This window comes from Ranitomeya variabilis, chromosome 1 (assembly GCF_051348905.1).
Source record: "Ranitomeya variabilis isolate aRanVar5 chromosome 1, aRanVar5.hap1, whole genome shotgun sequence".
In the NCBI taxonomy this organism is placed as follows: domain Eukaryota; kingdom Metazoa; phylum Chordata; class Amphibia; order Anura; family Dendrobatidae; genus Ranitomeya; species Ranitomeya variabilis.
In genome coordinates this window covers 552,088,649-552,102,657 of record NC_135232.1, presented here as the reverse complement: position 1 = coordinate 552,102,657, position 14,009 = coordinate 552,088,649, and the positions used below count along the sequence as shown (strand labels likewise).

The following is a 14,009-nucleotide window of genomic DNA, read 5'->3' as shown; positions in this document are numbered from 1 at the left end:
GTGTCGGCACCGTCCATATATTTTAACCCCCTTAGATGCTGCTGTCAATAGTGACTACATCATATAAATGGTTAACAGAGTGTGGGGGCTTCCGCTTAAACCCCATTGGCACGCTGAGATCATGATTGTGTGATTCTAACATTTGCCATAGCAATTGGCGGCCTTAGAGTCTGCCGGCTACAGCGGCCTGTTCAGAAGTTAGCGACATTTACAGTACAGACCAAAAGTTTGGACACACCTTCTCATTTAAAGATTTTTCTGTATTTTCATGACTATGAAAGTTCTACATTCACACTGAAGGCATCAAAACTATGAATTACCGTATATACTCGAGTATAAGCTGACCCCCCTAATTTTGCCACAAAAAACTGGGAAAACTTAATGACTCGAGTATGAGCCTAGGGTGGAAAATGCAGCAGCTACCGGTAAATGACAAAAGTAAAAATAGATACCAATAAAAGTAAAATTAATTGAGACATCAGTAGGTTAAGTGTTTTTGAATATCCATATTGAATCAGGAGCCCCATATAATGATCCATAAAGTTTATGATGGCCCAATAAGATGCTCCATATTAAAATATGCCCCATATAATCCTGCATAAAAGTTAATAATGGCCCCATAAGATGCTCCATAGACACATTTGCCCAATATAATGCTGTACAAATGTTGATTATGGCCCCATAAGATGCTCCATAAAGATATTTGCCCCATATAGTGCTGCACAAACGTTGATTATGGCCCCATACAGACACTTGCCCCATATAGTGCTGCACAAACGTTGATTATGGCCCCATACAGACACTTGCCCCATATAGTGCTGCACAAACGTTGATTATGGCCCCATACAGACAGTTGCCCCATATAGTGCTGCACAAACATTATAGCCCCATAAGATGATCCATACAGACACTTGCCCCATTTGCTGTTGCAGCGATGATAAAAAAAAAAAAAAAAAAAATCACACACTCACCTCGCCGTCGCTCAGGCCCCCGGCACTTTCAATATTCACCTGACTTCGTTCCGGGCGCCGCTCCATCTTCAGCGTCTTCTGCACTGACGTTCAGGCAGAGGGCGCGCACTTAACCACATCACCGCGCCCTCTGACCTGAGCGTCAATGAAGACTGTGGGAGGTGGAGCCGCATATTCATTACTGTAATGAGCGGTACCATGTGACCGCTCAGTACAGGAAGAATAGACACAGAAGAAAAAAACCCCATTGCATATTTAATATGCCAAGAGTGGGGATACTAAGTGTTCAGTCCCTGCTTCCCCGGCGCTGCTGCTTCTTCCTCTACTGAGCGGTCACCGTTACAGCTCATTACAGTAATGAATATGCGGCTCCACCCCTGTGGGAGGTGGAGCCGCATATTCATTACTGTAATGAGCGGTACCATGTGACCGCTCAGTACAGGAAGAATAGACACAGAAGAAAAAACCCCCATTGCATATTTAATATGCCAAGAGTGGGGATACTAAGTAGGATCAACCCACATTCACAATATTTTATTGACTCCGTAATGTAACTATATAAATAGGAGAAAAACTGGAGTAACCAATAAATAAGTAAGAAAGTACAAAATGTATTTCAAAAAAATCAAAGAAAAACACATATAATAAAATGGTCAATCAGGACAAGGACACTGAAGTACATACAGCAGTGAGGTGCACATGGGAGTTCAGAGGTAGTACATCTATCTGATTTACATTTGAATGCTTGTCCATGTGCTAGGTAAGTAGAGCCAAAAATAAGGCACAATAAATAAAGCCCAAATATTGTATAACAATGCGGGGATCCACAGAAGCAGCGGGAGCTCTATAGCAAGGTTTAAAGCTGAAAATCTCGGCTTATACTAGAGTATATACGGTAACATATGTGGAATTATATACTTAACAAAAAAGTGTGAAACAACAGAAATTATATCTTATATTATAGGTTCTTCAAAGTAGCCACCTTTTGCTTTGATGACTGCTTTGCACACTCTTGGCATTCTCTTGAGGAGCTTCAAGAGGTGGTCACCGGAAATGGTTTTCACTTCACAGATGTGCCCTGTCAGGTTTAATAAGTGGGATTTCTTGCCTTATAAATGGGGTTGGGACCATCAATTGTGTTGAGCAGAAGTCTGGTGGATACACAGCTGATAGTCCTACTGAATAGACTGTTAGAATTTGTATTATGTCAAGAAAAAAGCAGCTAAGTAAAGAAAAACGAGTGGCCATCATTACTTTAAGAAATGAAGGTCAGTCAGTCCGAAAAATTGGGAAAACTTTGAAAGTGTCCCCAAGTGCAGTTGCAAAAACCATCAAGTGCTACAAAGAAACTGGCTCACATGAGGACCGCCCCAGGAAAGGAAGACCAAGAGTCACCTCTGCTTCTGAGGATAAGTTTATCCGAGTCACCAGCCTCAGAAATAGCAGGTTAACAGCAGCTCAGATTACAGACCAGGTCAATGCCACACAGAGTTCTAGCAGCAGACACATCTCTACAACAACTGTTAAGAGGCGACATTGTGCAGCAGGCCTTCATGGTAAAATAGCTGCTAGGAAACCACTGCTAATGACAGGCAACAAGCAGAAGAGACTTGTTTGGGATAAAGAACACAAGGAATGGACATTAGACCAGTGGAAATCTGCGCTTTGGTCTGATGAGTCCAAATTTGAGATCTTTGGTTCCAACCACCGTGTCTTCATGCGACGCACAAAAGGTGAACGGATGGACTCTACATGCCTGGTTCCCACCGTGAAGCATGGAGGAGGAGGAGGAGTGATAGTGTGGGGGTGCTTTGCTGGTGACACTGTTGGGGATTTATTCATAATTGAAGGCATACTGAACCAGCATGGCTACCACAGCATCTTGCAGCGGCATGCTATTCCATCTGCTTTGCGTTTAGTTGGACCATTTATTTTTCAACAGGACAATGACCCCAAACACACCTCCAGGCTGTGTAAGGTCTATTTGACCAAGAAGGAGAGTGATGGGGTGCTACGCCAGATGACCTGGCCTCCACAGTCACCAGACCTGAACTCAATCGAGATGGTTTGGGGTGAGCTGGACCGCAGAGTGAAGGCAAAAAGGACCAACAAGTGCTAAGCATCTCTGGGAACTCCTTCAAGGACTGTTGGAAAACCATTCCCGGTGACTACCTCTTGAAGCTCATCAAGAGAATGCCAAGAGTGTGCAAAGCAGTCATCAAAGCAAAAGGTGGCTACTTTGAAGAACCTAGAATATAAGACATAATTTCAGTTGTTTCACACTTTTTTGTTAAGTATATAATTCCACATCTGTTAATTGATAGTTTTGATGCCTTCATTGTGAATGTACAGTTTTCATAGTCCTGAAAATACAGAAAAATCTTTAAATGAGAAGGTGTCTCCAAACTTTTGGTCTGTACGGTAGGTGGTAAAACTACGCTTCTTCCTTCCTGTTATGTCATTTTGTATTAATTCCTGAAAAGCACCTGACAGGTTAATAAACTACATGACATCAGTTTTCAGTATGTCAGGGGGTGCCGGTTTTACAATGGTATCACTTTTGGGGTTTTTCCAATACATAGGACTAGATTTTTCCAGCCAGCTAACGCTCGGCACGCTCATTGCTATCTAATTAATGCTGCTGGTGATTAAACTAAAGTAAATAATGACAACATTCAATAGCGCTTACGCAGGTGGTAATTTATGTGTGGCAGGATTATGTGTGGTAATGTGGTGGGGACGGGATTATGTGTGGTAATGTGGGGGGCGGGATTATGTGTGGTGATGTGGTGGGGGGCGGGATTATGTGTGGTAATGTGGGGGGCGGGATTATGTGTGGTGATGTGGTGGGGGGCGGGATTATGTGTGGTGATGTGGTGGGGACGGGATTATGTGTGGTAATGTGGTGGGGGGCGGGATTATGTGTGGTAATGTGGTGGGGGGCGGGATTATGTGTGGTAATGTGGTGGGGGGCGGGATTATGTGTGGTAATGTGGTGGGGGGCGGGATTATGTGTGGTAATGTGGTGGGGGGCGGGATTATGTGTGGTAATGTGGTGGGGGGCGGGATTATGTGTGGTAATGTGGTGGGGGGCGGGATTATGTGTGGTAATGTGGTGGGGGGCGGGATTATGTGTGGTAATGTGGTGGGGGGCGGGATTATGTGTGGTAATGTGGTGGAGGGCGGGATTATCTGTAGTAATGTGGGGGGCGGGACTATGTATGGTAATGTGGTGGGGGGCGGGATTATGTGTGGTAATGTGGTGGGGGGCGGGATTATGTGTGGTAATGTGGTGGGGGGCGGGATTATGTGTGGTAATGTGGTGGAGGGCGGGATTATGTGTGATGTGGTGGGGGGCGGGATTATGTGTGGTAATGTGGTGGGGGCGGAGCTACTGTGCAGGGGGCGGGATTAGCGAGTAATCACGATGCCTCATATATATATATATATATATATATATATATATATATATATATATATATAGATTCCTAAAGTCACTTTCAACTTGGATAGGTCCCTGACACAAAAAAACAATCTCAGAATCACTGGGATATGTTGAAGCGTTTGGTAGTTATTACCACATAAAGTGACACTGGTCAGATTTTAAAAATCTTAGCCCGGTCACTAAGGGGCTAAAGCCTTCTGAACAAGGTGTGCCAAAAACTCTATGTGCACTAGAAAATCCCACCAGTTATATGACTCTGGAACGAGAAATCCCACAATTCTATGGATGGAGTTTGGAAGTCTCTAACAAGTTCACACTCTAGTACATATGCTGCAAGCACGGTCATATGTGCACAGGGGACAAAAAGTGGAATGCTCCACAAGTGCCACAACTCTGAAGCAAAGGTCTGGCACCCAACTAAATCATTTAGTGATTTGGATTATATTGACACTGTCTCCTTACCTTGAAGCAAGAGATAAACAGGAGGAAGGGAGAATCGAGACGCCCTCCTGAGGCTAGACTGTTGGGCCTCTGTTACAGAGGACTTATGAGGGTCAGACAGACTAGAAAGGGCGCACCTTACTCTGAGCGGAGGCCCCTGTTGGGGGAATGAATCTGCTTCAGGGACCGCAGCCACCACCAATGCATATGTGGAGAGGCCACAGGCCCTGGAAATAATGGCACGGCGGGAAGAGGAAGGGGCGGAACCAGAGAGAGAGCGCCATGAGGCAGTAGGAAAAAAAAAAAAAGAAGTGCAAGGAAGGCTCCGCAGCTCCGATTGGCTGAATTTTAACATTAAAAGATAGAATATCAAAAATAAAATCCACAAAATGGAGATCAAATACTTCTTTCCCCCACTGTACATTGGCCAATTTATGTGCTAGGTACCTTCTTTTTACTGAACATTTTTCAATAGTAATATTGCATATCCAATTTTCCAAAATTCCACATGTACATAATATAATAGAGCACTTAACTATTTTCTATGGCAGTAATGCAGTCCCCATTTTCTAGATTTACCATTCTAAACAATCCAGAGTGAAGTTTTATATTTTTCTAGAAATGTGTTAGTTGGCACCTGTTCACACTAGTTGGGATGTGCTGTTCAGTTCACCTGCAGCCCCCGCACTATAGTGACAGCCAGACCCCCAGTCACCTGCAGCCCCCCCACTATAGTGACAGCCAGCCCCCCAGTCACCTGCAGCCCCCGCACTATAGTGACAGCCAGCCCCCCCAGTCACCTGCAGCCCCCCCATTATAGTGACAGCCAGCCCCCCCAGTCAACTGCAGCCCCGGCACTATAGTGACAGCTAGCCCCCCCAGTCACCTGCAGCCCCCGCACTATAGTGACAGCCAGCCCCCCAGTCACCTGCAGCCCCCCCACTATAGTGACAGCCAGCCCCCCAGTCACCTGCAGCCCCCCACTATAGTGACAGCCAGCCCCCCAGTCAACTGCAGCCTCGGCACTATAGTGACAGCCAGCCCCCCAGTCACCTGCAGCCCCCCCACTATAGTGACAGCCAGCCCCCCAGTCACCTGCAGCCCCCGCACTATAGTGACAGCCAGACCCCCAGTCACCTGCAGCCCCCCCACTATAGTGACAGCTAGCCCCCCAGTCACCTGCAGCCCCCGCACTATAGTGACAGCCAGACCCCCAGTCACCTGCAGCCCCCGCACTATAGTGACAGCTAGCCCCCCCAGTCACCTGCAGCCCCCCCATTATAGTGACAGCCAGCCCCCCCAGTCAACTGCAGCCCCGGCACTATAGTGACAGCTAGCCCCCCCAGTCACCTGCAGCCCCCGCACTATAGTGACAGCCAGCCCCCCAGTCACCTGCAGCCCCCCCACTATAGTGACAGCCAGCCCCCCAGTCACCTGCAGCCCCCCACTATAGTGACAGCCAGCCCCCCAGTCAACTGCAGCCTCGGCACTATAGTGACAGCCAGACCCCCAGTCACCTGCAGCCCCCCCCCACTATAGTGACAGCCAGCCCCCCAGTCACCTGCAGCCCCCCCACTATAGTGACAGCCAGCCCCCCAGTCACCTGCAGCCCCCGCACTATAGTGACAGCCAGACCCCCAGTCACCTGCAGCCCCCCCACTATAGTGACAGCTAGCCCCCCAGTCACCTGCAGCCCCCGCACTATAGTGACAGCCAGACCCCCAGTCACCTGCAGCCCCCGCACTATAGTGGCAGCTAGCCCCCCAGTCAACTGCAGCCCCGGCACTATAGTGACAGCCAGCCCCCCAGTCACCTGCAGCCCCCGCACTATAGTGACAGCCAGCCCCCCAGTCACCTGCAGCCCCCGCACTATAGTGGCAGCTAGCCCCCCAGTCAACTGCAGCCCCGGCACTATAGTGGCAGCTAGCCCCCCAGTCAACTGCAGCCCCGGCACTATAGTGGCAGCCAGACCCCCAGACACCTGCAGCCCCCGCACTATAGTGACAGCTAGCCCCCCCAGTCACCTGCAGCACCCGCACTATAGTGACAGCCAGCCCCCCAGTCACCTGCAGCCCCCCCACTATAGTGAAAGCTAGCCCCCCCAGTCACCTGCAGCCCCCCCACTATAGTGACAGCCAGCCCCCCAGTCACCTGCAGCCCCCGCACTATAGTGACAGACAGACCCCCAGACACCTGCAGCCCCTGCACTATAGTGGCAGCTAGCCCCCCAGTCAACTGCAGCCCCGGCACTATAGTGACAGCTAGCCCCCCAGTCAACTGCAGCCCCCCCACTATAGTGACAGACAGACCCCCAGTCACCTGCAGCCCCGGCACTATAGTGACAGACAGACCCCTAGTCACCTGCAGCCCCCGCACTATAGTGACAGCTAGCCCCCCAGTCACCTGCAGCCCCGGCACTATAGTGACAGCCAGCCCCCCAGTCACCTGCAGCCCCCGCACTATAGTGACAGCCAGCCCCCCAGTCACCTGCAGCCCCCCCACTACAGTGACAGCCAGCCCCCCAGTCACCTGCAGCCCCCGCACTATAGTGACAGACAGACCCCCAGACACCTGCAGCCCCTGCACTATAGTGGCAGCTAGCCCCCCAGTCAACTGCAGCCCCGGCACTATAGTGACAGCTAGCCCCCCAGTCACCTGCAGCCCCCCCACTATAGTGACAGACAGACCCCCAGTCACCTGCAGCCCCGGCACTATAGTGACAGACAGACCCCTAGTCACCTGCAGCCCCGGCACTATAGTGACAGACAGACCCCTAGTCACCTGCAGCCCCCCCACTATAGTGACAGCTAGCCCCCCCAGTCACCTGCAGCCCCCCACTATAGTGACAGCCAGACCCCCAGACACCTGCAGCCCCCGCACTATAGTGACAGCTAGCCCCCCAGTCACCTGCAGCCCCGGCACTATAGTGACAGCTAGCCCCCCCAGTCACCTGCAGCCCCGGCACTATAGTGACAGCTAGCCCCCCCAGTCACCTGCAGCCCCGGCACTATAGTGACAGCTAGCCCCCCCAGTCACCTGCAGCCCCCCACTATAGTGACAGCCAGCCCCCCAGTCACCTGCAGCCCCCCCACTATAGTGACAGCTAGCCCCCCCAGTCACCTGCAGCCCCCGCACTATAGTGACAGACAGACCCCCAGTCACCTGCAGCCCCCGCACTATAGTGACAGACAGACCCCCAGTCACCTGCAGCCCCCGCACTATAGTGACAGACAGACCCCCAGTCACCTGCAGCCCCCGCACTATAGTGACAGACAGACCCCCAGTCACCTGCAGCCCCCGCACTATAGTGACAGACAGACCCCCAGTCACCTGCAGCCCCGGCACTATAGTGACAGCTAGCCCCCCAGTCACCTGCAGCCCCGGCACTATAGTGACAGCTAGCCCCCCAGTCACCTGCAGCCCCGGCACTATAGTGACAGCTAGCCCCCCCAGTCACCTGCAGCCCCCCCACTATAGTGACAGCCAGCCCCCCAGTCACCTGCAGCCCCCGCACTATAGTGACAGACAGACCCCCAGTCACCTGCAGCCCCCGCACTATAGTGACAGACAGACCCCCAGTCACCTGCAGCCCCGGCACTATAGTGACAGCTAGCCCCCCAGTCACCTGCAGCCCCGGCACTATAGTGACAGCCAGCCCCCCAGTCACCTGCAGCCCCCGCACTATAGTGACAGACAGACCCCCAGTCACCTGCAGCCCCCGCACTATAGTGACAGACAGACCCCCAGTCACCTGCAGCCCCCGGCACTATAGTGACAGCTAGCCCCCCAGTCACCTGCAGCCCCCGCACTATAGTGGCAGCTAGCCCCCCAGTCAACTGCAGCCCCGGCACTATAGTGACAGCCAGCCCCCCAGTCACCTGCAGCCCCCGCACTATAGTGACAGCCAGCCCCCCAGTCACCTGCAGCCCCCGCACTATAGTGGCAGCTAGCCCCCCAGTCAACTGCAGCCCCGGCACTATAGTGGCAGCTAGCCCCCCAGTCAACTGCAGCCCCGGCACTATAGTGGCAGCCAGACCCCCAGACACCTGCAGCCCCCGCACTATAGTGACAGCTAGCCCCCCCAGTCACCTGCAGCACCCGCACTATAGTGACAGCCAGCCCCCCAGTCACCTGCAGCCCCCCCACTATAGTGAAAGCTAGCCCCCCCAGTCACCTGCAGCCCCCCCACTATAGTGACAGCCAGCCCCCCAGTCACCTGCAGCCCCCGCACTATAGTGACAGACAGACCCCCAGACACCTGCAGCCCCTGCACTATAGTGGCAGCTAGCCCCCCAGTCAACTGCAGCCCCGGCACTATAGTGACAGCTAGCCCCCCAGTCAACTGCAGCCCCCCCACTATAGTGACAGACAGACCCCCAGTCACCTGCAGCCCCGGCACTATAGTGACAGACAGACCCCTAGTCACCTGCAGCCCCCGCACTATAGTGACAGCTAGCCCCCCAGTCACCTGCAGCCCCGGCACTATAGTGACAGCCAGCCCCCCAGTCACCTGCAGCCCCCGCACTATAGTGACAGCCAGCCCCCCAGTCACCTGCAGCCCCCCCACTACAGTGACAGCCAGCCCCCCAGTCACCTGCAGCCCCCGCACTATAGTGACAGACAGACCCCCAGACACCTGCAGCCCCTGCACTATAGTGGCAGCTAGCCCCCCAGTTAACTGCAGCCCCGGCACTATAGTGACAGCTAGCCCCCCAGTCACCTGCAGCCCCCCCACTATAGTGACAGACAGACCCCCAGTCACCTGCAGCCCCGGCACTATAGTGACAGACAGACCCCTAGTCACCTGCAGCCCCGGCACTATAGTGACAGACAGACCCCTAGTCACCTGCAGCCCCCCCACTATAGTGACAGCTAGCCCCCCCAGTCACCTGCAGCCCCCCACTATAGTGACAGCCAGACCCCCAGACACCTGCAGCCCCCGCACTATAGTGACAGCTAGCCCCCCAGTCACCTGCAGCCCCGGCACTATAGTGACAGCTAGCCCCCCCAGTCACCTGCAGCCCCGGCACTATAGTGACAGCTAGCCCCCCCAGTCACCTGCAGCCCCGGCACTATAGTGACAGCTAGCCCCCCCAGTCACCTGCAGCCCCCCACTATAGTGACAGCCAGCCCCCCAGTCACCTGCAGCCCCCGCACTATAGTGACAGACAGACCCCCAGTCACCTGCAGCCCCCGCACTATAGTGACAGACAGACCCCCAGTCACCTGCAGCCCCCGCACTATAGTGACAGACAGACCCCCAGTCACCTGCAGCCCCCGCACTATAGTGACAGACAGACCCCCAGTCACCTGCAGCCCCCGCACTATAGTGACAGACAGACCCCCAGTCACCTGCAGCCCCGGCACTATAGTGACAGCTAGCCCCCCAGTCACCTGCAGCCCCGGCACTATAGTGACAGCTAGCCCCCCAGTCACCTGCAGCCCCGGCACTATAGTGACAGCTAGCCCCCCCAGTCACCTGCAGCCCCCCCACTATAGTGACAGCCAGCCCCCCAGTCACCTGCAGCCCACGCACTATAGTGACAGACAGACCCCCAGTCACCTGCAGCCCCCGCACTATAGTGACAGACAGACCCCCAGTCACCTGCAGCCCCCGCACTATAGTGACAGACAGACCCCCAGTCACCTGCAGCCCCCGGCAGTAGGAGCCCCAGCAAGATGAGCTGTCTCAGCATGATGATCTCTCACTCTGTGAAATCCAGTAACCACTTCCTGGTCATGTGATAAGACATTAGATCATGTGACCAGGGTGTGTGTGTGTTCTGGATTGCACGTGGGCGGAGTCAGGACACAGCCATCATTTTGTGGCTATGTTACCAGGGAGACAGAAGACATGATGACGCCATGAGTCTCTTCTGCCTTCACCTAATGGGGTGTACTTACTTATACGAGGCCACAGGACAAACCCTCAGAGCAAGAATAAAAGAAGCGGTGTCCCAAGCGGCTGCGCTCGATCACATCGTCACAGACAGAAAACACGGCTAATCAGAGGGAATATCCCAGAGATAGAAGACGTATGACCTGGTGACACCGAGGAGGAAGGAGGCCATGGTGAAGTAAGTCGCAGGCATCTCACACCCAGCGGGGGCCACGGCACAGACCCCAATCAGTATGAACTGCCCCATATCATTACCGCTCTGTCCTCTATAATGAGTGACCCCACATCTCCTGACGCCCGATGATGAGACCAGAGGAGGCTCCAGAGCTTCTATTTGTCCTCTATAAGCAGTGACCCCACATCTCCTGACTCCTGATGATGAGACCAGAGGAGGCTGCAGAGCTTCAATTTGTCCTGTATAATCAGTGACCCCACATCTTATGCCCGATGATGATTCCTGAGGAGGCTCCAGCCTCCAGAACTTCTATTTGTCCTCTATAATCAGTAACCCCACATGTCCTGACACCCGATGATGAGACCACAGGAGGCTCCAGAGCTTCTATTTGTCCTCTATAATTAGTGACCCCACATCTCCTGACGCCCCCATGATGAGACCAGAGGAGGCTCCAGAGCTTCTATTTGTCCTCTATAATCAGTGACCCCACTTCTTATGCCCGATGATGATTCCTGAAGTGGCTCCAGCCTCCAGAGCTTCTATTTGTCCTCTATAATCAGTGACCCCACATCTCCTGACGCCCGATGAGGAGTCCTGAGAAGGCTCCAGAGCTTCTATTTGTCCTCTATAATCAGTGATCCCACATCTGATGCCTGATGATGAGACGAGAGGAGGCTCCAGAGCTTCTATTTGTTCTCTATAATCAGTGACCACACATCTCCTGATGCCTGATGATGAGACCAGAGGAGGCTCCAGAGCTTCTATTTGTCCTCTATAATCAGTGACCCCACATCTGATGCCTGATGTTGAGACCAGAGGAGGCTCCAGAGCTTCTATTTGTCCTGTATAATCAGTAACCCCACATCTCTTGACACCCGATGATGAGCCCAACGGAGGCTCCAGAGCTATTTGTCCTCTATAATCAGTGACCCCACATCTCCTGACGCCCGATGATGAGACCAGAGGAGGCTCCAGAGCTTCTATTTGTCCTCTATAATCAGTGACCCCACATCTTATGCCAGATTATGAGTCCTGAAGAGGCTCCAGCCTCCAGAGCTTCTATTTGTCCTCTATAATCAGTGACCCCACATCTCCTGACGCCCAATGATGAGACCAGCGGAGGCTCCAGAGCTATTTGTCCTGTATAATCAGTGACCACACATCTCCTGATGCCCGATGATGAGACCAGCGGAGGCTCCAGAGCTTCTTTTTGTCCTCTATAATGAGTGACCCCACATCTCCTGACGTCCGATGATGAGACCAGAGGAGGCTCCAGAGCTTCTATTTGTCCTCTATAAGCAGTGACCCCACATCTCCTGACTCCTGATGATGAGACCAGAGGAGGCTCCAGAGCTTCAATTTGTCCTGTATAATCAGTGACCCCACATCTTATGCCCGATGATGATTCCTGAGGAGGCTCCAGCCTCCAGAACTTCTATTTGTCCTCTATAATCAGTAACCCCACATGTCCTGACACCCGATGATGAGACCACAGGAGGCTCCAGAGCTTCTATTTGTCCTCTATAATTAGTGACCCCACATCTCCTGACACCCCCATGATGAGACCAGAGGAGGCTCCAGAGCTTCTATTTGTCCTCTATAATCAGTGACCCCACATCTTATGCCCGATGATGATTCCTGAAGTGGCTCCAGCCTCCAGAGCTTCTATTTGTCCTCTATAATCAGTGACCCCACATCTCCTGACGCCCGATGAGGAGTCCTGAGAAGGCTCCAGAGCTTCTATTTGTCCTCTATAATCAGTGATCCCACATCTGATGCCTGATGATGAGACGAGAGGAGGCTCCAGAGCTTCTATTTGTTCTCTATAATCAGTGACCACACATCTCCTGATGCCTGATGATGAGACCAGAGGAGGCTCCAGAGCTTCTATTTGTCCTTTATAATCAGTGACCCCACATCTGATGCCTGATGTTGAGACCAGAGGAGGCTCCAGAGCTTCTATTTGTCCTGTATAATCAGTAACCCCACATCTCTTGACACCCGATGATGAGCCCAACGGAGGCTCCAGAGCTATTTGTCCTCTATAATCAGTGACCCCACATCTCCTGACACCCGATGATGAGACCAGAGGAGGCTCCAGAGTTTCTATTTGTCCTCTATAATCAGTGACCCCACATCTCCAGACGCCCGATGAGACCAGAGGATGCTCCAGAGCTTCTATTTGTCCTGTATAACCAGTGACCCCACATTTCCTGAACCCGATGATGAGACCAGAGGATGCTCCAGAGCTTGTATTTGTCCTCTATCAGTAACCCCACATGTCCTGATGCCCAATGATGAGACCAGAGGAAGCTCCAGAGCTTCTATTTGTCCTCTATTATCAGTAACCCCACATCTGACGCCCGACGATGAGACCAGAGGAAGCTCCAGCGCTTCTATTTGTGCTCTATAATCAGTAACTAAAATAAAACTGAATTTGATTTTATTTTTCCCTGCCACCCCATCACAGCCACCTTCTACTGCCTCCCCAAAGTGCATAAGGGCCTTAACCCCTTAAAAGGTAGGCCCATTGTCTCTGGGGTAGGCAGTCTTTGTCAGAATGCAGGTATCTACTTGGATCGGGTTTTGAGTCCTTTTGTATCTTCACTGCAATCGTTTGTTAAGGACACGCCAGATCTCCTTCGCCGTCTTGAGGGTCTCACCATCAACTCGGATGCATATCTTGCAAGTATCGATGTGGAGGCCCTCTATTCCTCCATCCCCCATGACAAGGGTTTGGAGGCTGTCAGTTTCTTTCTCCAAACGAGAGGTCGTCAATTTCAGGAACACAATTTTTTCATCCTGAAGCTTCTCCGGTTTTGTCTCACGCACAACGTTTTTACCTTCAACCGCAGACTCTACCACCAGCTGAGGGGGACGGCTATGGGGAGCCCGTGTGCCCCGGCCTACGCCAACCTCTTTCTCGGCTGGTGGGAGGAGACTGTGGTTTGGAGGGATGAATCTGAAGGTGGTGATTTCTCTATGTATCGTGTCTCAGAATTCTGGACACGTTACATAGATGACTTTTTTTGATTTGGAATGGTGTCATCAGTGAGTTTGCTAACTTTGTGGATAGGC

The 14,009-nt window shown here is 52.4% G+C and overlaps 1 protein-coding gene and 1 long non-coding RNA gene across 5 annotated transcripts in view; one reads left to right on the top strand and one right to left on the bottom strand.

Moving 5' to 3' along the window:
• GBA1 (glucosylceramidase beta 1) overlaps nucleotides 1-10,608 on the bottom strand; it is an 80,075-nt gene extending 69,467 nt beyond the window's left edge. For 2 of the 4 annotated variants that reach the window (XM_077255851.1, XM_077255860.1), the window contains exon 1: nucleotides 10,505-10,608. In XM_077255851.1, coding sequence (XP_077111966.1) covers nucleotides 10,505-10,553 — 49 coding nt within the window. In that variant the 5' untranslated portion in view covers nucleotides 10,554-10,608. The remainder of the gene's footprint in view (nucleotides 1-10,504) is intronic. The other 2 variants (XM_077255868.1, XM_077255877.1) reach the window with 2 other exon arrangements.
• Nucleotides 10,609-10,797: 189 nt separating this feature from the next.
• Nucleotides 10,798-14,009, top strand: part of LOC143803321 (uncharacterized) — a 30,161-nt gene continuing 26,949 nt past the window's right edge. The window contains exon 1 of the long non-coding RNA XR_013220949.1: nucleotides 10,798-10,934. This is a non-coding gene — a long non-coding RNA (uncharacterized LOC143803321). The remainder of the gene's footprint in view (nucleotides 10,935-14,009) is intronic.